Source organism: Passer domesticus, chromosome Z (assembly GCF_036417665.1).
Source record: "Passer domesticus isolate bPasDom1 chromosome Z, bPasDom1.hap1, whole genome shotgun sequence".
Taxonomy (NCBI): domain Eukaryota; kingdom Metazoa; phylum Chordata; class Aves; order Passeriformes; family Passeridae; genus Passer; species Passer domesticus.
The window spans coordinates 68,759,739-68,780,036 of NC_087512.1; the positions used below are offsets into that span (position 1 = coordinate 68,759,739).

Here is a 20,298-nt window from a genome sequence, read left to right on the forward strand (position 1 = left end):
GTGATTTGGTCTCTGCCTCATGACTGCCTTTTGGGTGGGACTTGCCCATTTTGGTGCACTGCTTTCCTCCCCCCACCAGCTTCTACATTGTCCCACATTGGGATGGAAGGTTCTTTTGCTTCTTTCTGTGTATCCATTAGAGTCAGATGCCTGTGACTCCCAGATGCATACTGCAGGGAAGCTGCCAGAGGTGAGGCACAGGCCCCCAAGGCTTCTTTGAGGTGCCCTAACTGTGCAGCAGCGGTGTGCTGTGTGTGCAGCACGTTGGTTCCTTGGCTTTTTCTCCCCACTTAGCTATCATTCTTCTTTCAGCAAGCCCTACAGTTTGCTGGTTGATGTTAGCCATGCAGCAAAGGGGTGGGAATGACAGGCATTCCAATGGAGGGAATTCTCCAGGATATTAGCAAAGCATGATTTCATCCACAGCATTTAAGCAGCTGTTCTTGGTTTTAGTCAGAAGCGCTGCTGGCCAAAAGGGCACCTTGCCTTTGGTTTCCTCACATGCTGGCTGCTTCACAGAGTTCAGCTTGGCATACAGGGTGTATGGGCTTGGTGCCTGTTTTGTGTTACTCTGGGATCCTTGGAGCTGCGGGCTATGGACTGCAAGGGGTTTTGTGCTGCTTTGGGTCAGAGGAGAATTTTCCGGGCTTTTCTTTTGTGTGAGCCCTAGAGCAGGTTTGGTTGCTATGCATGAATTCACAGAACATGCCAGAGCGGCTGCTATTGTGATGTCAGCAGAGGGCTGCCACGTCACAGCGTTGTCAGCAGGAGGTTTTCCTGGTGCCCGCAAGGCTCAGCGTGCAGAGCAGCTCTTGGCGTGCTCCTTGCAGGAGGATCACCTCGACTCAGCTGTTCTCAGCTTACAGCGGGTGTCCTTCTGTTTCTCTATTTTCTTGCAGAGTCCGTGGACTCGTGCAGGTGTCCTGTTTTTGCCCTTTTTACTTGCACAGTCTCAGGACTTGTGCAAGTGGGGTTTTTTCTATTTTTGTTTCCCGGCCTACGGACTCGAGCAGCCCTGCTCAAAGGATGGAGGCAGTCCGTAGAGCAGTCAGCAGCGCCTTCTCATTGGCGGCTTCTCGGAAAGCTCTTCGTCGTTTGGCTGGTAAATAGAAGAGTTTTTCTTGGGGCAGCACGTTGGAACAGAAATGGCATAAAGATGCCATATGTTTGGCAAAGGTCCTGTCAAGAGCTTCAGCTGAAAAGGGGGTGTGTCTTGCCCAGCAGGGTGTAGGAACCTCGAACATGCAAACTGGGAGAGCTTTGCAGGTGTCCTTCTAAAAACTGTGCGCTTCTCTCCAGACCTGAGGAAAAGCATCTTTCTTCTGCATTCCATCCTTAAAGGATGCGCCTGTCTTACTAGACCCCCTCTGTGTGCTCCAAGAGCCATTGGCTCTGCGCTGAAGCGCAAAGTGCCGAGCACTTGGTGTGTGCTCCTGAAGCCCAGAGCTGGGCCTGTGCTGTGTCCCAACAGCTAAGCAAGCGCTAAGAGTGGTGTGGTGAAAGCTTTTGTGGGGAATTGGTTACAGCAACCGCATGGGACATGCTGCATGCCATTGACAAAAAGAAAAAGCAAGTCCAGGAAAGAGAGGAGAAAAAAGCTGCTTTAGCTGTAGGCCGGACAATGAGCTCCAATGTAGGCACTGACTGCTAAGGAACAATTGGCATCCTCAGGGCCAAGTTTCTAGTTACTTAGTGACAAAGCCGAGCAAAAGGTAGACACAGCCCAGGCTATTGGCCTGCAGTCTTGCTTGCTGTGCTAAAGAAGTGCTGCTCCTGTAGTGATGCTGTGAAGGGAAACTGCTCTCTGTTTGCGTGGACTCGTGCTGTGGAATTCCTCAGCACAAACAGTTTTCTAACAGCCCCTGATTCATTTTCCTTTGCCCCCGGCAGATCGCCTCAGAGGTGGAAGGAGTCAAGCACGCCCTTCGGTGAGTGGGACGGGCACCCTTGACATGCCTGGTGTCTGAAGATTGTGGAGAAAGCTGTGGGCTTGGCCTGTTGCAGTAGAGTGCCAGCCCGGCAGGCCGAAAGAAAGTCCACGTCAACGTCTGCATGAACACTACCAGAAGGATTCCATCCATTTCCTCCTTTTCCACTGAAGAGGTTTTAACTAATGAAAGTCAAGCTTTGCAGACAGGAGGCCACATGCTGATTGTAGCCAGCCTGAAATATCTCCCTCAGCTGCATGTGCAATCCTGTCTCAACATTAGTCTCATCTGAGCACTTGAATTGAGGTTTAATGACTGAGCATCCCACTTTTATCCAAATTCATGACTTCTGCTCTAGGACAGCTGGGTGTAGAGCTCAGGAGAAACAAGGTTCTAAAACACAGGTTACTCCCTGTCCCTCATGCTGCTGCCTGTCTGCAGAGCACCACAGCAGTGGCAGAAGCTCCTCTGGCTGGCTCTCTTCCTCCAGAGGCTAAAGGGGACACAAAGGACAACAAACCTCCGGGTGTTGTCGATCCAGGGCCTGAGTATCGTGCACCAATCAGTGGCAACTTTGGTTGGTTGAGTGCAAAGCTTTGGTGCAGTGCAGAGCTGCAAGTTTCTGAGCAGGCAGCCCTTGCCCTTTGTGGCTGAAGATGTTGTGGGCTGGAGTCCTGCCGTGAGCTCACTCTTCAGCCCAGCCACTGGCCCTAGGGAAAATTCACATGCAGACATCATTTTCCTGGCACTCTCACAGGGACTGTGAACTTCCCTTGGTGTCAAAGAAGCACTAGCATGATGTCCTTTAGTGCTACTGGTGTGAAGGCCAGCCCCTTTGTGCACAGAGTCTGTGCAGGCTCCCTGCTGCCAGCACAGAGAGAGGTCCCAAGGCGCAGTTCACAGCCTTGTGGGGTGCAGAGGAGCCGCTGTTGCCTGCAGGGACCCACCCCTCTCCACGCCCTATCTAGGCAGCTACAGTCACAGCTTGGACTACGCCCTTAACTTTGACATGAGCCAGGTTTGCTGAGAAGTCTCCTGAGCAGCTCTGCATGGCAGAGACAAGGTCTGTCTGTGAAGGGCTGGAATGCAGTTCCTATTGGCTGCTCTCACAGGCCTGAAACCCCGAGGGGAAGTCAGTTGACCAGAGCTGAGCAGGGAAATGTTCCCTGCTTCTACTCAGACACTTCAGAGCAACTCGAGGGTTAGTTGGCACATAAACACCACATCAATACCACATAAACAGCCCCACACAACAGCTTTTGCCTTCAGGTGAGCTGTGTCTCTGCTTGCTGCTTCTGCCAGCTCTCAGGAGCCAACTGCCCTGCTCCTTATTGCTTGTTTGTGTTTTTTCCCTGCCTATTCCTTGCAGGTCCCGCTAGGCGAGGTCCTTGCCAGTCAGGACTCCTGGGCCCAGGCAGGAAAGGCGGAGGGGCAGGAGAGCACAGATCGAGTGCGTGGTGCTCAGGAGTTGAGGTGTGTGTTGAGCTTTCTCACTTTCTCTGAGCAGGGGTGGGCGTTGCTGGGCTTTAGGAGGCCCAGTGTCAAAGAAGCAATTTAGCTTTCTCCTTGTTGGACTTGCTCAGCACAGACTGGGGAAGGCAGCCCAGGGCAGGTCTGGCTGCTGACCAGCGTAGAGCACAGCTGCCTGCTGGCACTCACTTCTTAAACCTTGACAAAAAGCTTTCTGAAGTGGACCCGAGTGAAAGCAAGGGAGGTTCAGGCTGGGCTTAAGGACATTGACCTGCAAAGGCAATCATGCAGCAGAACAAGCGCCTCAGAGAGCTTGTGCAGATTCCACCCCCAGAAATTCAGAAGCCCCAGCTGCATAGAGCCTTGAGCAGCCTGTCCCAATGCTGACCCCAAGTACTTGGAGCTGAAGACTGGGCTGGAGGCTTCCTGGGATCTCTGCCAGCCTAAACCATCCTTAGATACGTGGATTGGAAAATCGTCCAAACATCCTCCCCAAACTAGAGCTTGCAAGGCTCTTCCCTTGTTTCACTAGTGAAAGCTAGAGTCATTGTGGGAGGAGTCACCTGGGCTTATCAAGCATGTCTTAGCCAAAGAAGATCTTTGGCAAGTCCAGTATCCACTGTAATCAGAAAGGAGCATAAGACCTAGCAGGCAGGAAGCAGTTACACTGAGAGTACCTGAGCTTTCTGGAAGTGTTCTGTGACTTCGGGAAGCTTGTTTGGCCTGCTCAGTGGTGACTCTTTCACCTGCATGGACAAGAAAGAGAGATGCTAGTCTAGGCAGGGAATTGCAGCATTCTCTTGAGGTGCAAGCAGAGGGCTGTGGGAAGGCCCTGAGACTGCCCTGTGTGGGACATGGTATACAGTCCTGGTTTTGCAAGGAGACTGTGCTGCAATTAAAGGCTTGTTTGTCTGCTTGCCATAGATGGAAGGAGCTGGCTGCGTTTGAGAGAAAGCGCCACTCCTCACTAGAGAGGGCTTCTGAAGTGGCGGCACAGACAGCAGAGGAATGGCAGCCTCAGAGGGATCTGCTGAAGGAAGCGGTTCCTCTGGCTGTGCCAAAGGTACGCTCACCTTGTTCCTAGGATGCACCTGTGGGAGAGGGATTAGTCCTAGCAAGACCCCCCAGAACGCTGCTTCTGGCAGCAAGCTAAGACTGCGACTGGGTTGTTGTTGTTGTTGTTGCTCTTGAAAAATGGTGTCCCCCCCCACTTCCAGGTTTGCCGGCGGCAGCGGCCAGCCCACAGGGGCCTGGAGAAGGTGCTCCAGGAGTTCTCTCGCCAAGGGCACACCCTGTCCCAGGTGTGCAGAGAGAAGGCGGTGCTGGCGCAAGAGAACGCTGCCCTGGAAGCCCGACTGGCAGCCACGGAGCGGGACCTACGAGGCCTTTCAGAGCAGCTGGCAGAGGCCAGGTAAAGGCAGGGAGGAGACTCTGGGTGGGACATCATTGAAGGTCTGGAATTACAAAGGTGCTGAGCATGAAGATTTACTGCCTGCTGGCAGTGAAGCAAAGAGACACGAGCAAAAAGAAAAGGCTACTGTGATCTGAATGTTATTTTTCTGTCAGCTCAAGTTCTCAAAGCTCTTTTTGGGTGCCTGCTTGGGACCCCTTGCACATTCCTGTGACAAATGCAAAGCAAGCCGCTTGGCACTGAATTGAGTAGCAGGGAAACTGTGCAGATGTTTGCTGAAACCGGAAGTTTCCCTGTGGTATTGCTTTCTCCTTCGGTGCATCTGACCATCAATCTTTCCTTGCCAAGTAGTTTGTCATGGGAGTTTCAGAATTCAAAGCTCTTACATGTGAATGATGTGAGTGGGGCGGTGACGCTTCAGGTGAAGCTGGAGGGTCATGCTGAAAACCTTGAGACCCTGCAGAGCTCACTCTTGGTGCAGAACCTAGAATTGCTTACAAACAGCAGCAGCAGCAGCAGAAGGGAAAGGTCTTGTGACTTCTTGACAGTGTCTGGGGATTCTTGCTGAGCACTGATTCTTGCCCATTTACCCACCCACGTCTCTAACCTGTCAAGGTCCCCTTTGGCTGGTTCTTTTTCCTTTTTAAAGAGTGCCAAGATATTTGGGCACTGTTGGCTTAGTTAGCCAACAATGAAGGTAGCAAGTGGTCTTGTTCATCAAATTGCAGGCATTTAATTGGTGGGATATCTGTCCCTCCCTCCTCCGTGAGAGTTCCTGTGGAGATTAAAACCTAGTTCTGCTTTCCTACTCATCCTTCTAGAAGCTGGAGATTTCGATATACCATTTGGTGAATTCCCTTATCCCTTTTACTTAGAGAGTGCCCGGCCAACAAAGTACCTAGAAGTACACAATGAATGGCATGAAACATTGAGGAGTCAGCCAGGAGAGCACTGCTCTGTCCTGCACCTGCCAAGTGACTTGGAAGTGCTGATGAGCTCAGAAGAGAGGCTGGGATTTTGTTCCTTTGCACATACTTGGCGGGCACGCCCGTGTGTGATAGGTCAGGCAACAGCAATTTCAGCTTTGGCTGCTGAGACCAAACTCAGCCGGGCTAGGTCATGAGGAAAGGCTGCCCAGGCACCTGGAGGGGCCTGCTTTGCTATGTAAAGCGGTAAAAGAGTGCTGCTGTATCTGAGTTTCCATGCAAGCCATTTTCCATACTAAGGTGGAGGGATCTCAAGGCACATCTTATGCAGAAACTATCCCTGTGTGCCAAGAACAATTGCTCTTCATCTTCACAACTTGTAGGTCGGAGAAGGAGAGCCTGCAAAGCAGCCTGCTGGAGGCTCAGCAGCGCATATCGGAGCTGGAGATGGCCAGGAGCCGTGTGGAAGCCCAAGTGCGCACGGCCACGCAGGCCAAGGAGGCGATACTGGGTGAGAGCCTCGTGCGCTTTGTTTCTGGTGATGGCCCTGCCCAGTGCAGCTGCTGCAAAGCCAGCTGGGTGCGCAGGGCTTCTGAGGAGAGAAGCAGCTGAGGGCAGGTCCCTCCTTGCCCGAAAGAGAAAGGGCTTAAAGTCAGCAGCTTCCTCTGCTTGTGCAGTGTCTGACTGCTGCCGTGTGTCGTGTTTGCAGAGGACGTGAGGGGCCTTCGTTGTGAGCTGCTGGCTGTAAGAGCTCTCAGCCAGCAGCAATGTGAAGACATGGCTGAGCAGCTCCGCTGGGCAGAAGAGCAGTGCGGCAAGGCTCTGAGACTCTGGCAATCTGCTCAGGAAGAGGAGAAAAGGAAGCTGGTGCAAGAACTGGTAAGAAACAATAGACACCTGAAGATTTCAAGCAGGTTTGCTGGGCTGGCTTAGCAGAAGAGCAGCCTGAGTATGTGACATGGCCACAAGCATCTGCTGTAGGCCACACGTGGCTGAGCCAGGCAGCAGAGGGCTCCAAGGGCTCAGACTTGAAGGCCTGTGAAGAGCCAGAGGCCAGTGCTGGGATGGTATATGCAGCCACAGGTTGAGGATGGGCATCAGCCAAGTTCCCCAGGAGGCTGGGTGGTTGCCCCCCAAAGCATGGCAGCGAAGGGGCAGGATCTTCCCCACAGCCTTGTGCCATGCAGCAGACGGCTGCTGACCTTGCTGCCAAGTGCAGTCCCAGCAGCTGGGTTCCTTGCTTTCTGTCCTCCCGTGGTGGACAGAGGTTTGCCCTTTGGGCCTGAAGCAGATGCAAGAGGCCCCGTGTTGCTGGTATTTCAGCTGGTGGCCTGCCTTGTGACTTGGCTGATCGAGGCGCTGGCCTCGTCCTCGTCCTGCAGTGCATCTGCAGCTCTTCCTTGATGAAAGGGCAGGGAGAATTTGAGAACAGAGCCTCTGAGAAGAGGCAGAAATGCTGAGGAGAGAGGGGCCAGAAAACAGGCAGCCATCAGAGCAGGGAAGGAAGGTGGCATCTCCATCCCTCCACCTGCTGACACTCCCTCTACATTTTGGGTTAGAACAGCATTGCTGGAGGGCACAAAGTCACAAGTAATGTGCACTTTTCAGGTGGGGGGGGTGGGGTTGTTGGAGGGATGAAGCTTCCATTTCTTTCTTTGGGGAGCATTGCTGGGACTTCATCTGGAAGTGTCTCTTCTCCTCATCAGCAGAGACAAGTGGACCAACAACATGTGAAGGCGCGGGAGCAGCTGGAGGAACGGGCTAACTTCCTGGCACAGGTAGCCAGGGGGCAGGAGAAAAGGCTGCTTGAGATGAAGCAGGAAATTGGCATCATGCAAGTTGAACAAGTAAAGCTACCGAGCAGAGCCAGTCAAGAGGCACAGAGTGTGGAGAGAGAGTTTGTGTGCTGTTTTGGACTCCTCTGGGCTCCTTATGGGCACTGCTCCTCTGCACACTGTCTGTCTGGGAGGCATTGTCTCTTAGCTGGCCCTTTGGATATGATACGAGAATGAGGACAAAAAGCTTTTGGAAAGCGGGAGCACATCAGTCTTGGTTGATCAATCAAGTGGTGTGTGGGAAGTTTAAAGCTGTCTTCTCTTCATTTGTGTGCAGCTCCTGCAGGAAGAGCAGCGTCAGAAGGCTGCTCTGTTAGCCAGGGTGTGCCAGCTGCAGAGAGAGCTGAGCCAAAAGGAGCAGCTGAGGCAGGAGCTGACTGAGGAGCGGGAGAATGGGCAGGTGAGCCTGACTAGGCAGGTAGCAGAGGGAAGGGCACTGATGGGGGCATGAACCGGAGAGGTCTCAGGAAAGGGGAGGCAAGGACTACTGCAGGCACTGGAAGCACAGAGCCTGGCAGGCTCTAGCTCTGAGCAGCAGGAAGAAGAGCTATAATGGAAGGGTTAGAGCTGGGTACAGAAGCAGCAAGAAGTGGCTGAATAGAAGTGCTTTTGAGACGGGAAGAGAGAAAACACTGGGTGTGATGGTAGAACAATTCCTGGGCCCCTGAATGTCAGCTGCTGCCCTGGGTAGCAGGGCTAGTGCTTTGCTTGGTGGGCCAGCAATCCTCTGAATGTATTTCTGCTGGCCTCTTAGTGCTCCCTTTGTTTTTTGCGGCGTTTGTTCAGGTGAGCATGGTGAGCCACACAGATTCTGAACAAGTTGTCCCTGTCCATGCTGAATGCAGTCCTCAGAAGAGGGTGAAGTGTAACCTTGGCCTTTCCCTTTCACGGTCTCTACTACGGCTGCCTGTGACAAGCTGTAGTCTCTGACTGCTTGTTTGGGTTTGATTGAAGGAGGAAGAGTTGACAGCTCAGCTTGCAGCCTAACACCAGTGTTGTTGCTATGGGCTTGCCTTTGAAATGCTGTATCTGGGGCATCCCTGCCAGGCACCTTTCTGACACAAACAAATTTCTTGTCCCAGATGGACGCAGGATCACCCATCAAAGGTGCCGCAGCAGCAGCATCCTGCCAAGAGGCCTCCTGTCTGCAGCCTGGAAACCGGAGCATGAGCAGTTCACGCGGCTCAAGCCAGGAGAGAGAGAAGCAGCTCCTGAAGCTGCTGAGTACGTCCCGTGGATTTCTTGTGCAATCGAGCAGTGTGTTACTGTGTGTGTGCCTCAGCATGAGCTGGAGCACATGTTCCTCCTCCCTTTGGTGTTTGGACAGACATTTTGGATTCCCTAGAGAAGCCAGTGTTGTGCTTGGAGGCAGCCAGGGAGCACTTGGGGAGTTCCTTTTGCCTTTGAGGGCAGCTGAGAGTGGGTGGGTTTTGCCTGAGCTTCCCTGTGCCGTAAAGACAAGAGCAGGGATTGTGTCCCCAGCAGCAGAAGGCTGTAACTCAGCCAGTGACCCCGTTGAAGGTGTGTGTGCTAGTCTGGCCAAAGTGATGGGAACACTTGGCTTCCTAGATTCCCTTTAGACTCCAGACTTGTGGCCAGGCATTGGAGACAAAATACTTCCGAGAAATTGATGGGCTGTGGGGCTAGTTGAATGCTAGTGGGCTTTTTTATGAGTGTTAGTACTTCTACTATTCCTTCCACAGTTTGGGTTTGATAAGATTTCTACATTAGCCTGACCCCCTTGAAGAGAACATCAGGTGACAGCACAAAGAAGATTGGAAGAGGTCTCTTCAGTTTGCCCCATAAATTAAAAAGTTACATTCTTGGAACAATCCCAAGCTGTCAGAGATGAAGAATTGCTTTCAATGTCCCCACAAGAAGAAATCCAGCACAAGATTTTTACAATCCCTGTTGGGAATTTTAGTGGTATGCTTAGGAAGATGCATCAAAAAGACACATCTATGTGGCATGGTCAGATAAAAGTGCCCTGCTGGCAATTCTCAGGAGGAAGCCGGCAGCCCCTCTGCTGCATGTTCCTCCGCTGCCAGGCACTTTGTCACTGCTAATGCTCAGCTGGGAAATATTCTTGGAATACGGAGCATTGGCCTCCATCCCTGCACAGATTCCTGCACTCTAGGAAAGTACACCAAGGCCTTAGTGACTCTGCAGTACAACTGAGTTGCTTCTTACAGCTAGTAACAGCTGCCAGTGCAGTGCTGTCAGAGAATACCCGTCAGGTAGAGAACCGAGCCCAGTTTACTCAGTGTCTGCCATCAGCTGCTGGGACAAAAGGTGGATTGATCGACTCCTCTGTGGGTCTGAGCACAAAAACAATCATGTTCTGTCTTGAGTAGGGTCAACTCAGAACGGAGCTGGGTCTGCCTCTGGCTCCCCCATAGTGCTTGTCAGTGGCCATTGATGGGCTTTGCCAAGCTTTTTGTCATAGCTGCCCTGCCACTGATGGCTGCTGTGACTGCAGGGGCTGGAGCCTTCCTCAGCTGTGAGGTTGCAGCTGCCACCTGGACTGGTGAGAGGATCGGCATCTCATTTGTGCACGTGTCTGTGTCACGGCAGCGCCTGAGCAGCGGCACTGTCCTTGTTACCCGTCTGGGCTGTGCCCTTTGGGAAGATGGGGCACGTGGGTGCTGTTCAAGGGGCCAAGTCCAGTGCCAGTGACTGCTGCAGCCCACACTGAAGACCAGCACTTGTCGTTCTTCACTAAATGTGGGACAGGCAAAGTGGTCTTCAGAACTGAGCCTGCTCCTGAATGAAAAGGGTTCTAATTCTTACAGCCATTGTTCTTGGATGTAGCATGAGCTGCTGTTCTCTAAAAATGTCAAAGCATTCTTTAGGCAAGCTGCTGAGAGGAAGAGAAAATCCCCTCCTCTCCTGGAATTCATTTGCAATATCCTTTCTGCTCTGCAAAAAAGCAGATGTTGATAAGAATTCATCCCAGATTCCAGAGTGCATGGAATCTTTGGAAGTATGAAACCTTTGGTTCAATCTCACAAGAGAGTCTTTCTTGCCAAGAAAGTGAAGGCTCCCAATTCTTCAGCCCTCCTTGTTGTTTGTAGGTGACAACCACTTGCCTTGGTGCCTGTTCTCTTCTGTTCTCTGTCTGCTCAGATGGTTTTTCCGTGGGCTTAGTTTCCCCTCAAGACAATCCTTCAAAGCAGTGTGGGAGAATCAGACTCTGTGCAGGCCAGCTGTGCTGCAGAGCTGCCTGTCTTGCTGGGGCTGCTCTTCTTGTTGTTCTTGTTGATGTTATTGTTGAGCGAGTGACCATAAAGTGCTCAGAGCCCCAGAGAGTGGAGCTGGGTTTCAGATCTCCTGGAAGTCAGCATCTCTGTTTTCAAGTGTGCTTCTTGCATTTTGTTTCTTTCAGGGCGTGTGGTGAGTGTGGGAGATCCTGAAAATAAGTACACCGGATGGAAACGTATTGGCAGTGGGTGAGTGCAGCCACGCTTACTTCTACAGAACCACGGGCCAGGAATTTTGGTGGTGCAATAGCACGTGGGAAGTCAGGCAAGCTGCAAGCATCTTCAGAGCCTGGCTCCAGATTGTCCCTGTCTCAGTGCTGAGGCAGTACCAGGCATCATCAAAGAAAACTGGATGCTGACAATGTCTTGGCTGCCTCAAGGAGCAGGACCTGGAAGTCCTCTTGTCCCTCAAAAATGGGGCACCAGTTTGCCTCTTTTCCCAGGAGACATGCTTTTGTATGTATGGCCACACTCCTGAAGGTAGGAAAGCCTGAGAGAGCAGCTTATCACCTGATAACAGCTCTCAGTAGCATTTCTTAGTAGTACTTTACTGGAAACAGTATTCAGTGGTCAGGAAAATAAGAAAGGCTGTGTGGCGTTGGCTGAGTTGGGCAGGTAGGATCAAAAGAGAGCGGTGAGAAGGCCCAGCAGGACTGTGTGTTTCATTGCCTGCCAAGGCACGCCACAGGCACAGACACAAGAAGGACAAGGCAAAGCAAACTCCCCCACATGCATAATCTAGCATGTACATTGGAGATTTCTAGCAGCCCTTTTTCTTCCTGTGTGAGCCAGCTTTTCGCTTGGACATTCTGCATGGCTGAGGGCTGCTGGGCTGTTGTGCCATTGGCTGAAGAGTAGACAAAGCCCAGTGTTTTAGAGAGACTGCAGGCAGCAGAGAGCTCCTGCCTGCGCTGCCTTTTGCTTCTCAGCACTGAACAACTTCTCTGTTTTTGCACTGCTCTCATCCTAGGGGTTTTGGAATTGTTTATAAGGCCTTCAACGCTGCCACAGGACAAGCGGTAAGTGCCCATGCAGATTTTGCAGCTCTTGAGTGCTTTCCCTTGTGATGTGGTCTGGGGCCAGAGCTTTGGGCCGCCTGTCTTTGCTGCAAAGGCTGTCCCACAGAAGCCGTCTGTCTAGAGGCAGGCTGCAAAGTGCATTTTGGACAAACTTTGTCCTTCCTACCTGAATGAATGAATGCGACGATGGCAGCGGTGTCTTTCAGAGAAGGACATGCTAGCTTCCATTTGCCAGATAAATATGCATAGAGCAGCTGATGGCAAAAGCCGTCATTCCACACCGGTTCCTCTTAAGCTCAGGTTCAGACACAGATATTTTGTTTTCCATCATGTGGTTCTGATGCAAAATACAATGCAAGACCTAAAGAAAGAGAGATCTTGTCTGGAGCACAGTTTTGCCTTTCAGCCTTAGGGAACCTTGCTCACACACACACACACACACACAACCCACCCACCCACCCACCCCCCAGCCCCAAAACATACACACACACGCACAGATGAATGAGAAGAAGTTCACATGTTGGTAACATTCCACTAGAGAGATGCTATCTGTACTGAGCAGACATGGTGGTGTCTTGGGGAGTCCTGCTGCTCTTTGGGGCTAAAAGTTCAGGGTCCTGAATTCTCCTTTTTGGCTCTCAGCAAATACATTCCATCTTCCGAAATAGTAAGGAGTTAGATAAGGTAGTTCCTTATCCACCTGCAGTGCTGCGCTCAGGAAGTGCACTTGGAGGGAGGTCTAGGAGGCATCCGAAAGCCCTAAGCCCTGTGCTTCTAACCTGGGGGGCATCCGTAGTGTACCACAGAAAGGCTTTGTCATTTTTAAACCCATTCAATAATTTCAAGTCTAAAGCGTGTTCAAGATTGTTCTTCAGAGTTGCAAAAGCCAAACTGAAGAAGTTAGGATGTGCTAGGATTGTAACTTTACTTTGAGTCGCTTTGGAGTTCTTTTTTGGACAGCATTTTCCCTGTCATGTATGTGTGTGTTTACTTGGACACACAATCGAAATGGCAGCCGTCTGGGAAACGCTGGCCAAAGCCCCTAGAAATGCTAACATATTTCCAGTGGTTTCAATTTGTCTTCACAGGAGCAAAATTATTTTTGGCTTGTTAAACATGCGTAAATGATCGTAGTAGTGCTAAACAAAGCTTATTTGAGAAGTCTGCGGGTGCAGAGAGTTCTGTTAGCGCTTTGTGGTTGATGGTTTAGAGTCCCCTTTTACCAAGGTGACGAGGCATCCAGGCCTGTGAGTGCATGGAGAAAGAGGCTCTGGTCATTTCTGTCCCTAAGAGTTTTCAATGTCATCGTAGGTGGCTGTAAAGCAACTTAATCTCCAGCACCAGGGCTGCGAGGACGTACTGAAAGAAATCCTGGTCATGAGTGAAAATAAGCACGCCAATATTGTCACCTACCTAGAAAGGTAAGTAGTTCTGGTAATTTTCTGGGAATGTTTGTTTCCATACTTGCAAGGCCAAGATTTAAAAGCTCTTTAGCCACTGGCAGAAAAAGAATCTTTCGATGAACATCAATCCACCCCTTCACCAGGCATGGGAGGAGAATGCATTTTGTTGCCATGAGGGGTTCCTGGCATAAAGAGCTTGAAGTCTGATCTCAGAAACCTGGAAACAAAACTCAGCTGTAGTCTTTTCTTCCGTACAGCAATTTAGCTGTGCACATTCAGCTCCATGCTGTGGCTTTCATCTTGCAGCTACCTTGTCAATGAGGCTGTCCTGCTGGTCTTGGAGTATATGGATGGAGGCTCCTTAGGTGATGTGGTCAGCGTGAGAAGGATGGCTGTAGGACACATAGCAACAGTGTGTCGGGAGGTAAGGGGTCCTGCTCGTGCTAGGGATGGCTTGCACAAGGCTCATCCTTCGAAAGCGCCGCTAAGCGAGGGATTCCCTGTTCAGAGCTTCCTTTCTGTGTTGCCCTTATGCTCCAGAGAAGAAAGAACATGTGGACTGAGCTGTCTGCCAGCGTCCCTGCCCCTACTGTAGTCTGTTCTTTACTCTTATCTACCGGTGTTGAACTCTCTGTGCCTGTTTTCTTTTTCTTTTCTCTTCTGCACTTTGCTTGTCCAAGCCTTAGCCCAGAGCCTTTCTGCATTGCCTTCTTTGCCTGTAAGGGCAAAGGTGCTGCTGTGCCAGTTTTCAACCAGAGGCAAAGCCAAAGAGCGACTCATGTGTCACGGGTCTCCACTCCAAAGGATGGCATGGCACCCAGCATGGTGCTTGCTGCTGAAAAGTGACAAAAGAGCTACTTCCAAGTCTGCTGTCCAGGCAGCCGTATAAGCCTTGTCCTCCATTCTCCCGCCCGACTGTGATGCCCTTGGTATCCAAGGCAGGGACGTTTTCCTCTTTTGGCAAACCATTGTTTGTCGTCCGGACGGGGAGAGCGCATCCGCTGCAGCAGCGCTCATTCTGACTGCCTTTGCAGGGGATAGTGTGGAGCAACAACGACTGACGTTTCCCCCTCAAAAGCTAACGTGCCTTCCCTTGGAAAGATCCTGCTCTCCCAGTGTTGCAGCAGCAAGCTCTTCCTCCAGCCAGCGCTCACTGCTCCTTGGAGATCTGTGCATCTTCAGCAGCAGCCAACTTTTTGGGTGTGATGAAATCAGATCAGGCTAACTTTTGGCCTCCTGTTTCTTTTTCCCCTGGCAGTGCCTGCAAGGCCTGGCTTTCCTTCATGCCAACCAGGTGATCCATAGAGATATCAAAAGTGACAACATCCTTCTGGGCCGGGATGGCTCCGTCAAGTTGGGTGGGTATTCCTGGTCAGGCGCAGCGCTGCGGGGAGGCGGTGTGGGGCTGCTTTGGAGAGGCTGCCCGGTGCCCAGCAGTGGCGCTGGGGAGAGGGCAGGGAGCACTCTGCCAGCCCAGGGCACAGCTGTAAGGTGCTGAGTGGTGTAGAGAGCAACAAGGTATCCAGGGTAACTTTGGTTTGTGGGTGTTCCTTGCAAAGGGAGTGAGTTACAGTGTAAACGTTCAGGGGAATGAGGAAAAGTCAGGGTGGGAATCCTGGGCGGCTTGTTAAGTGGACAATTGCCCATGTCCTTGGCTGCAGCCCTGAGCAAGGAGAGCCCAGCTGCTTTTCCAGCTCCATTCAGCACTGCATTCTGGGGCTGAGAGTGAGGAACCCTTTTCCTTGGTTTCCTACTTGAAGCAGTGTTTGTTTCTCTCCTCAGCTGATTTTGGCCTCTGTGCTCTGCTCAGCCCTGAGCAGAGGAAACGGAGGTCGATGGTCGGGACCACTTGCTGGATGGCACCCGAGGTTGTGAGAAGAGAGCCTTACGGCCCCAAAGTGGACACCTGGTCCCTTGGCATCGTGGGAATAGAAATGGCCACAGGAGAGCCTCCTTATGTTCGGGAAACCAGTGACAGGGTAAGGTGCAAATACGCTCAGATAGCCGTGTCCTTCTCCTCCGTGTCCATCAGACAAAATGCCATTCCCAGAGCTTGAAGTGCTTCCAGCAAGACCCACTTCTAGAAAGGTCCCTGGGGCTCACATCAGCTGTCAAGGCAAGACCTGGTGCAACTTGGAATAGCTGGGGCTGCACTGGGGCCTTTTTTCCTTTGGGACAGAAGGCTCCTCTCTAAGCATCTGCTAGGCAAGAAATTGCTACTGCAGACTGCAGCTTAAAAGATGGGGTCTAGGTGAGCACTGAAGGATATGGAAGAATCACGTAGAGTCTCATGTTTCCTTTTGCTTCAGGCCAACTTCCTGATAGGCAAGCAAGGGGTACCAGACCTGCACAAGCTCAGGCTACCCCCTGGCTTGTGTGAATTTCTGGGCTGCTGCCTGCAGATGGATGTGGACAGGCGAGGCTCTGCCAAGGAACTTCTGCAGGTACAAGGCATAGCGGCTGCGGGCCAAACAGCTGTTCCCTGCCAGGCTTTGCTCCTCAGCCAAACTCCAGGGAATCAGATGGGCCTCCCACAGAGTAATCTCTGCTCTGGGTGCTTTCCTAATGAAACCCAACCTGGATCCAAGACTGCTTGTGGTTAGAAGGGCCCAGTGAAGATCACCTAGTGCAAAACCCCGGCCAGCGACAAAGACAACTTCAAGTAGATCGGGTTGCTCAGCGTCCCATGCAAGCAGACCCTGAATGTTGCCGGGCTTGGGGCTCCTGCCAGCTCTCTGGGCAGCCTGTGCCAGTGTTGCAGCACGCTCCTAGTAAACAGTTTCTTCCTTAGAGCCAGTCTGAATTGAGTGTCTTTAAGCTGAAAACTGTTCCCCCCTTGTCCTCTTGCAATCAGCCCTGCTAAAGGATATGTCCCCATCTTTCTTAGAAGCCCCTACAACTACGGAGAAGTCTCCTTGCAGCTTGCTCTTGTCCAGGCTAAACAAGCACAATTCTCTGAGCCGTTCCTCAGAGGAGAGCTCTCACCTGCTCATTTCTGTGGCCCTCTTTTGCTCTTGGGTGGTGTATTCAGGTTTTCCTGGTAGCAAAGGCACTGAAATATTGCAATGCCAGGGACAGGGCCTTGATGAACACATTGAAAGCAGTCCCAGCCAAGCGGTTTTAGATTGGTCTGAGGGAAGACGGGGGCTGTTGAGGAGCTCAGTGTGAGCATCCGAGGGCACCGGCTTGTCCCTCCTGGCCCACTCTTAGAGGTTTCTGCCAGCCAAACGGGCACAGCTGTGCAGGATTTTTGCCAGCCCCATGTGCTGCCTGGCCCCGTCAAGTAGCTGAGAATGGCTGTGGCTTTGCTGCCAGGTTTGGTGGCAGGCAAGGAGCTGCTGACCGCGCCACTTCCTTGGCTCTGCCTGCTGTGAAGGAAGATGCCAGCCAGCACAGGAGGAGGTGGGGTGTGCTGAGGCAGACACTGCTCTTCCTGCAAGCCAGAGCTGAGCACATCTGCACCCTGCTGCTTGTGTCCTTGCTCCTGGCTTGCTGCTGAAAACCTGCATCTCCAGCGCTCCTGAGAACAACTTGGGATCAATATTTTTCAGAGCTCTTGGGAGTCTCTTGAGGAATGCCTTATGCCCCACTTCTCTCTTGTTCACTCACATAGCCCATGTCTGTAGAAAAGAGGTGCTTGAATAAGTCTGTAAGTTGACTTTCCTGAAAGGAACAAATCCTTAGGACAGCGAGAAGCAATCGCACAGTGGTACCAGGACAAAAATCGCAGCATGTGACAGCACCATAAGGAATGGACTAGTGCAGTTCTGGGCTGTGTTTGCCTGTGATGGCAGCATGCTGCACATGAAGGCAGATGTGCTGCTGGTGCTCTTGAGTCCAATGTCTGTTTATTTCTGGGCACTAGAGGAATCCAACTTGACCCTGTTAGGAACTCAGTTTGGAAAATAACGCTTCCTTTTTCCTTTGTCTCTTTTAATTAGATTTGTTTTGTTTCTTTTTCCCCTTGGGCAGCATCCATTTCTGCAATCAGCGGAGCCTCTCTTAAGCCTCTTCTGACAGCCTTGATTGCTGTCCTCCTTGCAGCCAGGTAATGCAGGAAGCAAAAGAGATGAGAAGGACCACCTGAGCACTTGGAGAACAGAGCCTCTGAGAGCAGGTAGAAATCCTGAGGAGAGAGGGGCCAGGCAACAGGCAGCCATCAGAGCAGGAAAGGAAGGTGGCATCCCCTTTTCTCCCACCTGCTGATCCTCCTTCTGCATTTCTGCTTAGGACAGCATTGCTGGAGGCCACAGAGTCACTACTGATGTGCACTTTTCAGGTGGGAGGTGCTGCGAGGCATGAAGTTTCCACTGATTAGTTGGGGAACTTGGCTGGGATTTCATTGGAAGTGTCTTCCTCCCCTCACCAGGAGCTGGAAGGGCAGCGTTTGGAGGCACAGCAGCTGCTGGCACAAGGGGCAAACTTCCTGGATGAGGTAGAGAAGAAGCAGGAGGAAAGGCTGCTTGAGACGAAGCAGGAAGTTGCCACCATGCAAGCTGAATGAGAAGAGGTACGAAGCAGAGCCAGCCAAAAGGCAAAGGCTTTGAAAAGAGAGTTTCTGCGTTGCTTTGGACTGCTGTGCGCTCCTTATGGGCACTGTTTCTCGGAACACTGTCTGTCTGGGCGGCATTGGCTCTTAGCCGGCCCGTGGTAAACAGTGCTGGAGAGAGCTTTGTGCCAGGAGGGAAAGGAGCGGTCAGGTGTGAGGCTACCGGAGTGCAGGTTTGGGGAAGGTGGGAATGGCGTTGCTGACGCAAAGAGAATGGGAAAGCCAGAGCTTTGTCTCAGAAGGAGGGAGGTCCCATAGGAAGCCCCCTGCAGAGCCAGGCTAGAGCTGTGGCAGCGGGCTGGCTGTCAGGCAGCTGAGGAGGTGCCTGAAGCTGCTGAGTACATCCTGTGCATTCTTTGTGTGATCGAGCTGTGTATGGTGGGTGTGCCTCAGCATGAACTGGAGCACATGTTCCACGTCCCTTTGGTATTGGGAGAGACATTTTGGATTCCCTAGAGAATCTATTGCGGACCTTGAATGCAGCCAGGGAGCACTTGGGTGTTCCTTTTGCCTTTGAGGGCAGCTGGGAGTGGGTGGGTTTTGCCTGAGCTTCCCTGTGCAGTAAAGACAAGAGCAGGGATTGTTTCACATGCAGCAGAAGGCTGTAACCCAGCCAGTGACCCCATTGAAGGTGTGTGTGCTAGTCTGGCCAAAGTGATGAGAACACTTGGCTTCCTAGATTCCCTTTAGACTCCAGACTTGTGGCCAGTCATTGGAGACAAAATACTTCCGAGAAATTGATGGGCTGTGCGGCTGGTTTAATGCTGCTGTTGTATCTTTCACTCTTTGTACTTCTATTCTTCCATCCACAGATTCCATGGGCCCCCGCCATCTCGAAGGGCTTTTCAAATGTAAACAAAGGAAATGTGCAGTGAAGTAATGCAGGAAGCAGAAGACATGACCAGGATCACTTCAGGATTACACTCCGCAATGGCAGCTTGGAGCTGCACTCACAATAAAAGTCCTATACGCCCTCAAGCCTGCTGCAAGATTCCCTTCCTCGTCAGCCAGGGAATAAGGCTCTACATTCCCTTCTGAGTTGGCCATTCCTTCTTAAAGATGGAAAGTCCCTCCTAAGGGCCTTCTGCTGTGGTTTGGAATTGGGAACGCTCTCCTTCCTTTATCAGCTCCCACCTCCACTGCCTTTGGAATGCTGCCCATTGGCCAGTTTTTGCCCAGCCCTGGACTTGTGGATGAGGAAGAAAGTGCAATTCCAGCCAAAAAGTGCATTTCCAGCCAAAACCCAGTGAAGAGCAGGGCAGCCTAAGCATCCTGTGCAGATACGGGCTTTCAGCTGTGCACATAGAAGCTTTTGTTTCCTGCTCGGTGTAGCCGGCACGTCTCCTCTGTGACTGCTCCCTCCTCCCAGGTGGCTGTGGCTAATAGGTACAAGGCTCGGCAAGTGGAACCAAGAAGGTGGGCATGTCTGCTGGCAGTAGAGGAGAGCAGAGAGGAAAGCGGCGGGCAGGACCCTGGCCAGCCAGGCAAAGCACCCACTGCTCCTGCTCTCTGTCAACAGAAAAGGACTGGGGTGTGACACCACGCTTGGGGTTGTCGGGGACTCAGCTGTCATGAAAAGTCTCTGTGCTTGAGTGGCTTTGTCCTTCTTCTGTGCCTTCTGTTGTCCCTGTGCTCCGCAGTGTCCGCCCAGGGCTGTGCAGCTGTGTGGCACAGCTAAAATGCAGGAGAGCCTCGTTTGTCTGCCCTTTGAGGTGGCTGCTCACAGCAACCTTTTCAATCTGCAAGCTGCATCTGGAGAGTGACTTCCCCCTGCGTTTGGTCCCGGAGGCCAGGGCCTGTCATCGGCAGTCCCAGCTGGCATTGAGGGCTGCCCGGTGCCTCAGGGTGGTGTCACCCCAGCACAAACAACGGCAGACAGTGGCAGGCGGGTGTTTCCAAAGTCACGTTCTTCAGGGACAATGTGCCGTGTGTGTGTCCTTTGTCCAGCCCAGACTCAGACCTAGGCATCAGATGCAGGCACTGCTGCTGCTGCCACTGAAGTCAGCGAGGATTTGGTGCTTGCTTTCCATCCCAGCCAAACTGGTCACCTATAAGGCCAGGTGCTCATAGCGCCCTGCAGATCTCTGGGCTGCAGGGCTCTGAGGGAGCTGTCCCTTGTTATTCTCCATCCGCAAAAGCCGTGCCGGCCACGTGTGCATCAACAGAGCAAACAGGGAGTGTGTGAGTCTCTTCCATCTCCATCTGCGGAGACTAGTGCCCTTTGAGTTTAGGTGGCACAAAGTCAGTTGCTTGTGGTGCCTCTGTGTATCTCCGTGTTAGATAGTGCTGCTAAATCTGCCTGTAGCAAAGCAGCAGGGGAAAAAGCCTCTCAGCTCTGCAGGTCAATAAGCTGCCATGGATGCACAGAAAACACTGCACTTTGTCTTTATGAGGAAGAGATGAACTGGTTTAGCAGCGAGAGAAGGTGGGATGATTCTTCTGATCGTTCCTTCTGTCTCATACAGGCAGCTCTCTGTAGCTCATAGGTGTGTCTCAA

The 20,298-nt window shown here is 52.0% G+C and overlaps 1 protein-coding gene and 2 long non-coding RNA genes across 4 annotated transcripts; 2 read left to right on the forward strand and 1 right to left on the reverse strand.

Annotated features, from left to right (window-relative positions):
* The first annotated feature begins 771 nt into the window (after positions 1-771).
* Positions 772-3,396, forward strand: LOC135290036 (uncharacterized). The gene is made up of 3 exons (XR_010352777.1): positions 772-1,102; positions 1,891-1,928; positions 3,298-3,396. It is a non-coding gene; the product is annotated as an uncharacterized LOC135290036 (long non-coding RNA).
* Positions 3,397-6,472: 3,076 nt separating this feature from the next.
* LOC135290962 (serine/threonine-protein kinase PAK 3-like) lies at positions 6,473-19,012 on the forward strand. Of its 2 annotated transcripts, XM_064404974.1 has the most exons (14): positions 6,473-6,614; positions 7,442-7,513; positions 7,848-7,970; positions 8,653-8,794; positions 10,956-11,849; positions 13,161-13,270; positions 13,559-13,676; positions 14,511-14,610; positions 15,035-15,231; positions 15,562-15,696; positions 17,225-17,369; positions 17,483-17,531; positions 17,622-17,762; positions 18,614-19,012. In XM_064404974.1, exons 6-11 carry the CDS (start codon positions 13,227-13,229, stop codon positions 17,267-17,269), a joined length of 639 nt encoding a protein of 212 aa, XP_064261044.1. In that variant the 5' UTR covers positions 6,473-6,614; positions 7,442-7,513; positions 7,848-7,970; positions 8,653-8,794; positions 10,956-11,849; positions 13,161-13,226; the 3' UTR covers positions 17,270-17,369; positions 17,483-17,531; positions 17,622-17,762; positions 18,614-19,012. The 2 variants fall into 2 exon arrangements, with proteins under 2 accessions (XP_064261044.1, XP_064261045.1); XM_064404975.1 differs by lacking the exons at positions 13,161-13,270; positions 13,559-13,676; positions 14,511-14,610; ... (4 more) ...; positions 17,622-17,762; positions 18,614-19,012 and having other exon boundaries at positions 10,956-12,279.
* LOC135290963 (uncharacterized) lies at positions 8,052-14,349 on the reverse strand. Its single transcript, XR_010353794.1, has 4 exons — positions 13,563-14,349; positions 13,263-13,469; positions 12,016-12,210; positions 8,052-10,979 (listed from the first exon to the last, which is right to left on the reverse strand). It is a non-coding gene; the product is annotated as an uncharacterized LOC135290963 (long non-coding RNA).
* Positions 19,013-20,298: the final 1,286 nt, after the last annotated feature.

What these genes read in the sequence shown, in the direction of transcription:
- LOC135290962 (XM_064404974.1), top strand. Translation starts at nt 13,227, where the DNA reads ATGAGTGAAAATAAGCACGCCAATATTGTCACCTACCTAGAAAG. An exon ending in GGATGGCTCCGTCAAGTTGG is followed by an intron (nt 14,611 to 15,034) that starts GTGGGTATTCCT and finishes TTCTCTCCTCAG; the next exon opens with CTGATTTTGGCCTCTGTGCT. An exon ending in TTCGGGAAACCAGTGACAGG is followed by an intron (nt 15,232 to 15,561) that starts GTAAGGTGCAAA and finishes CTTTTGCTTCAG; the next exon opens with GCCAACTTCCTGATAGGCAA.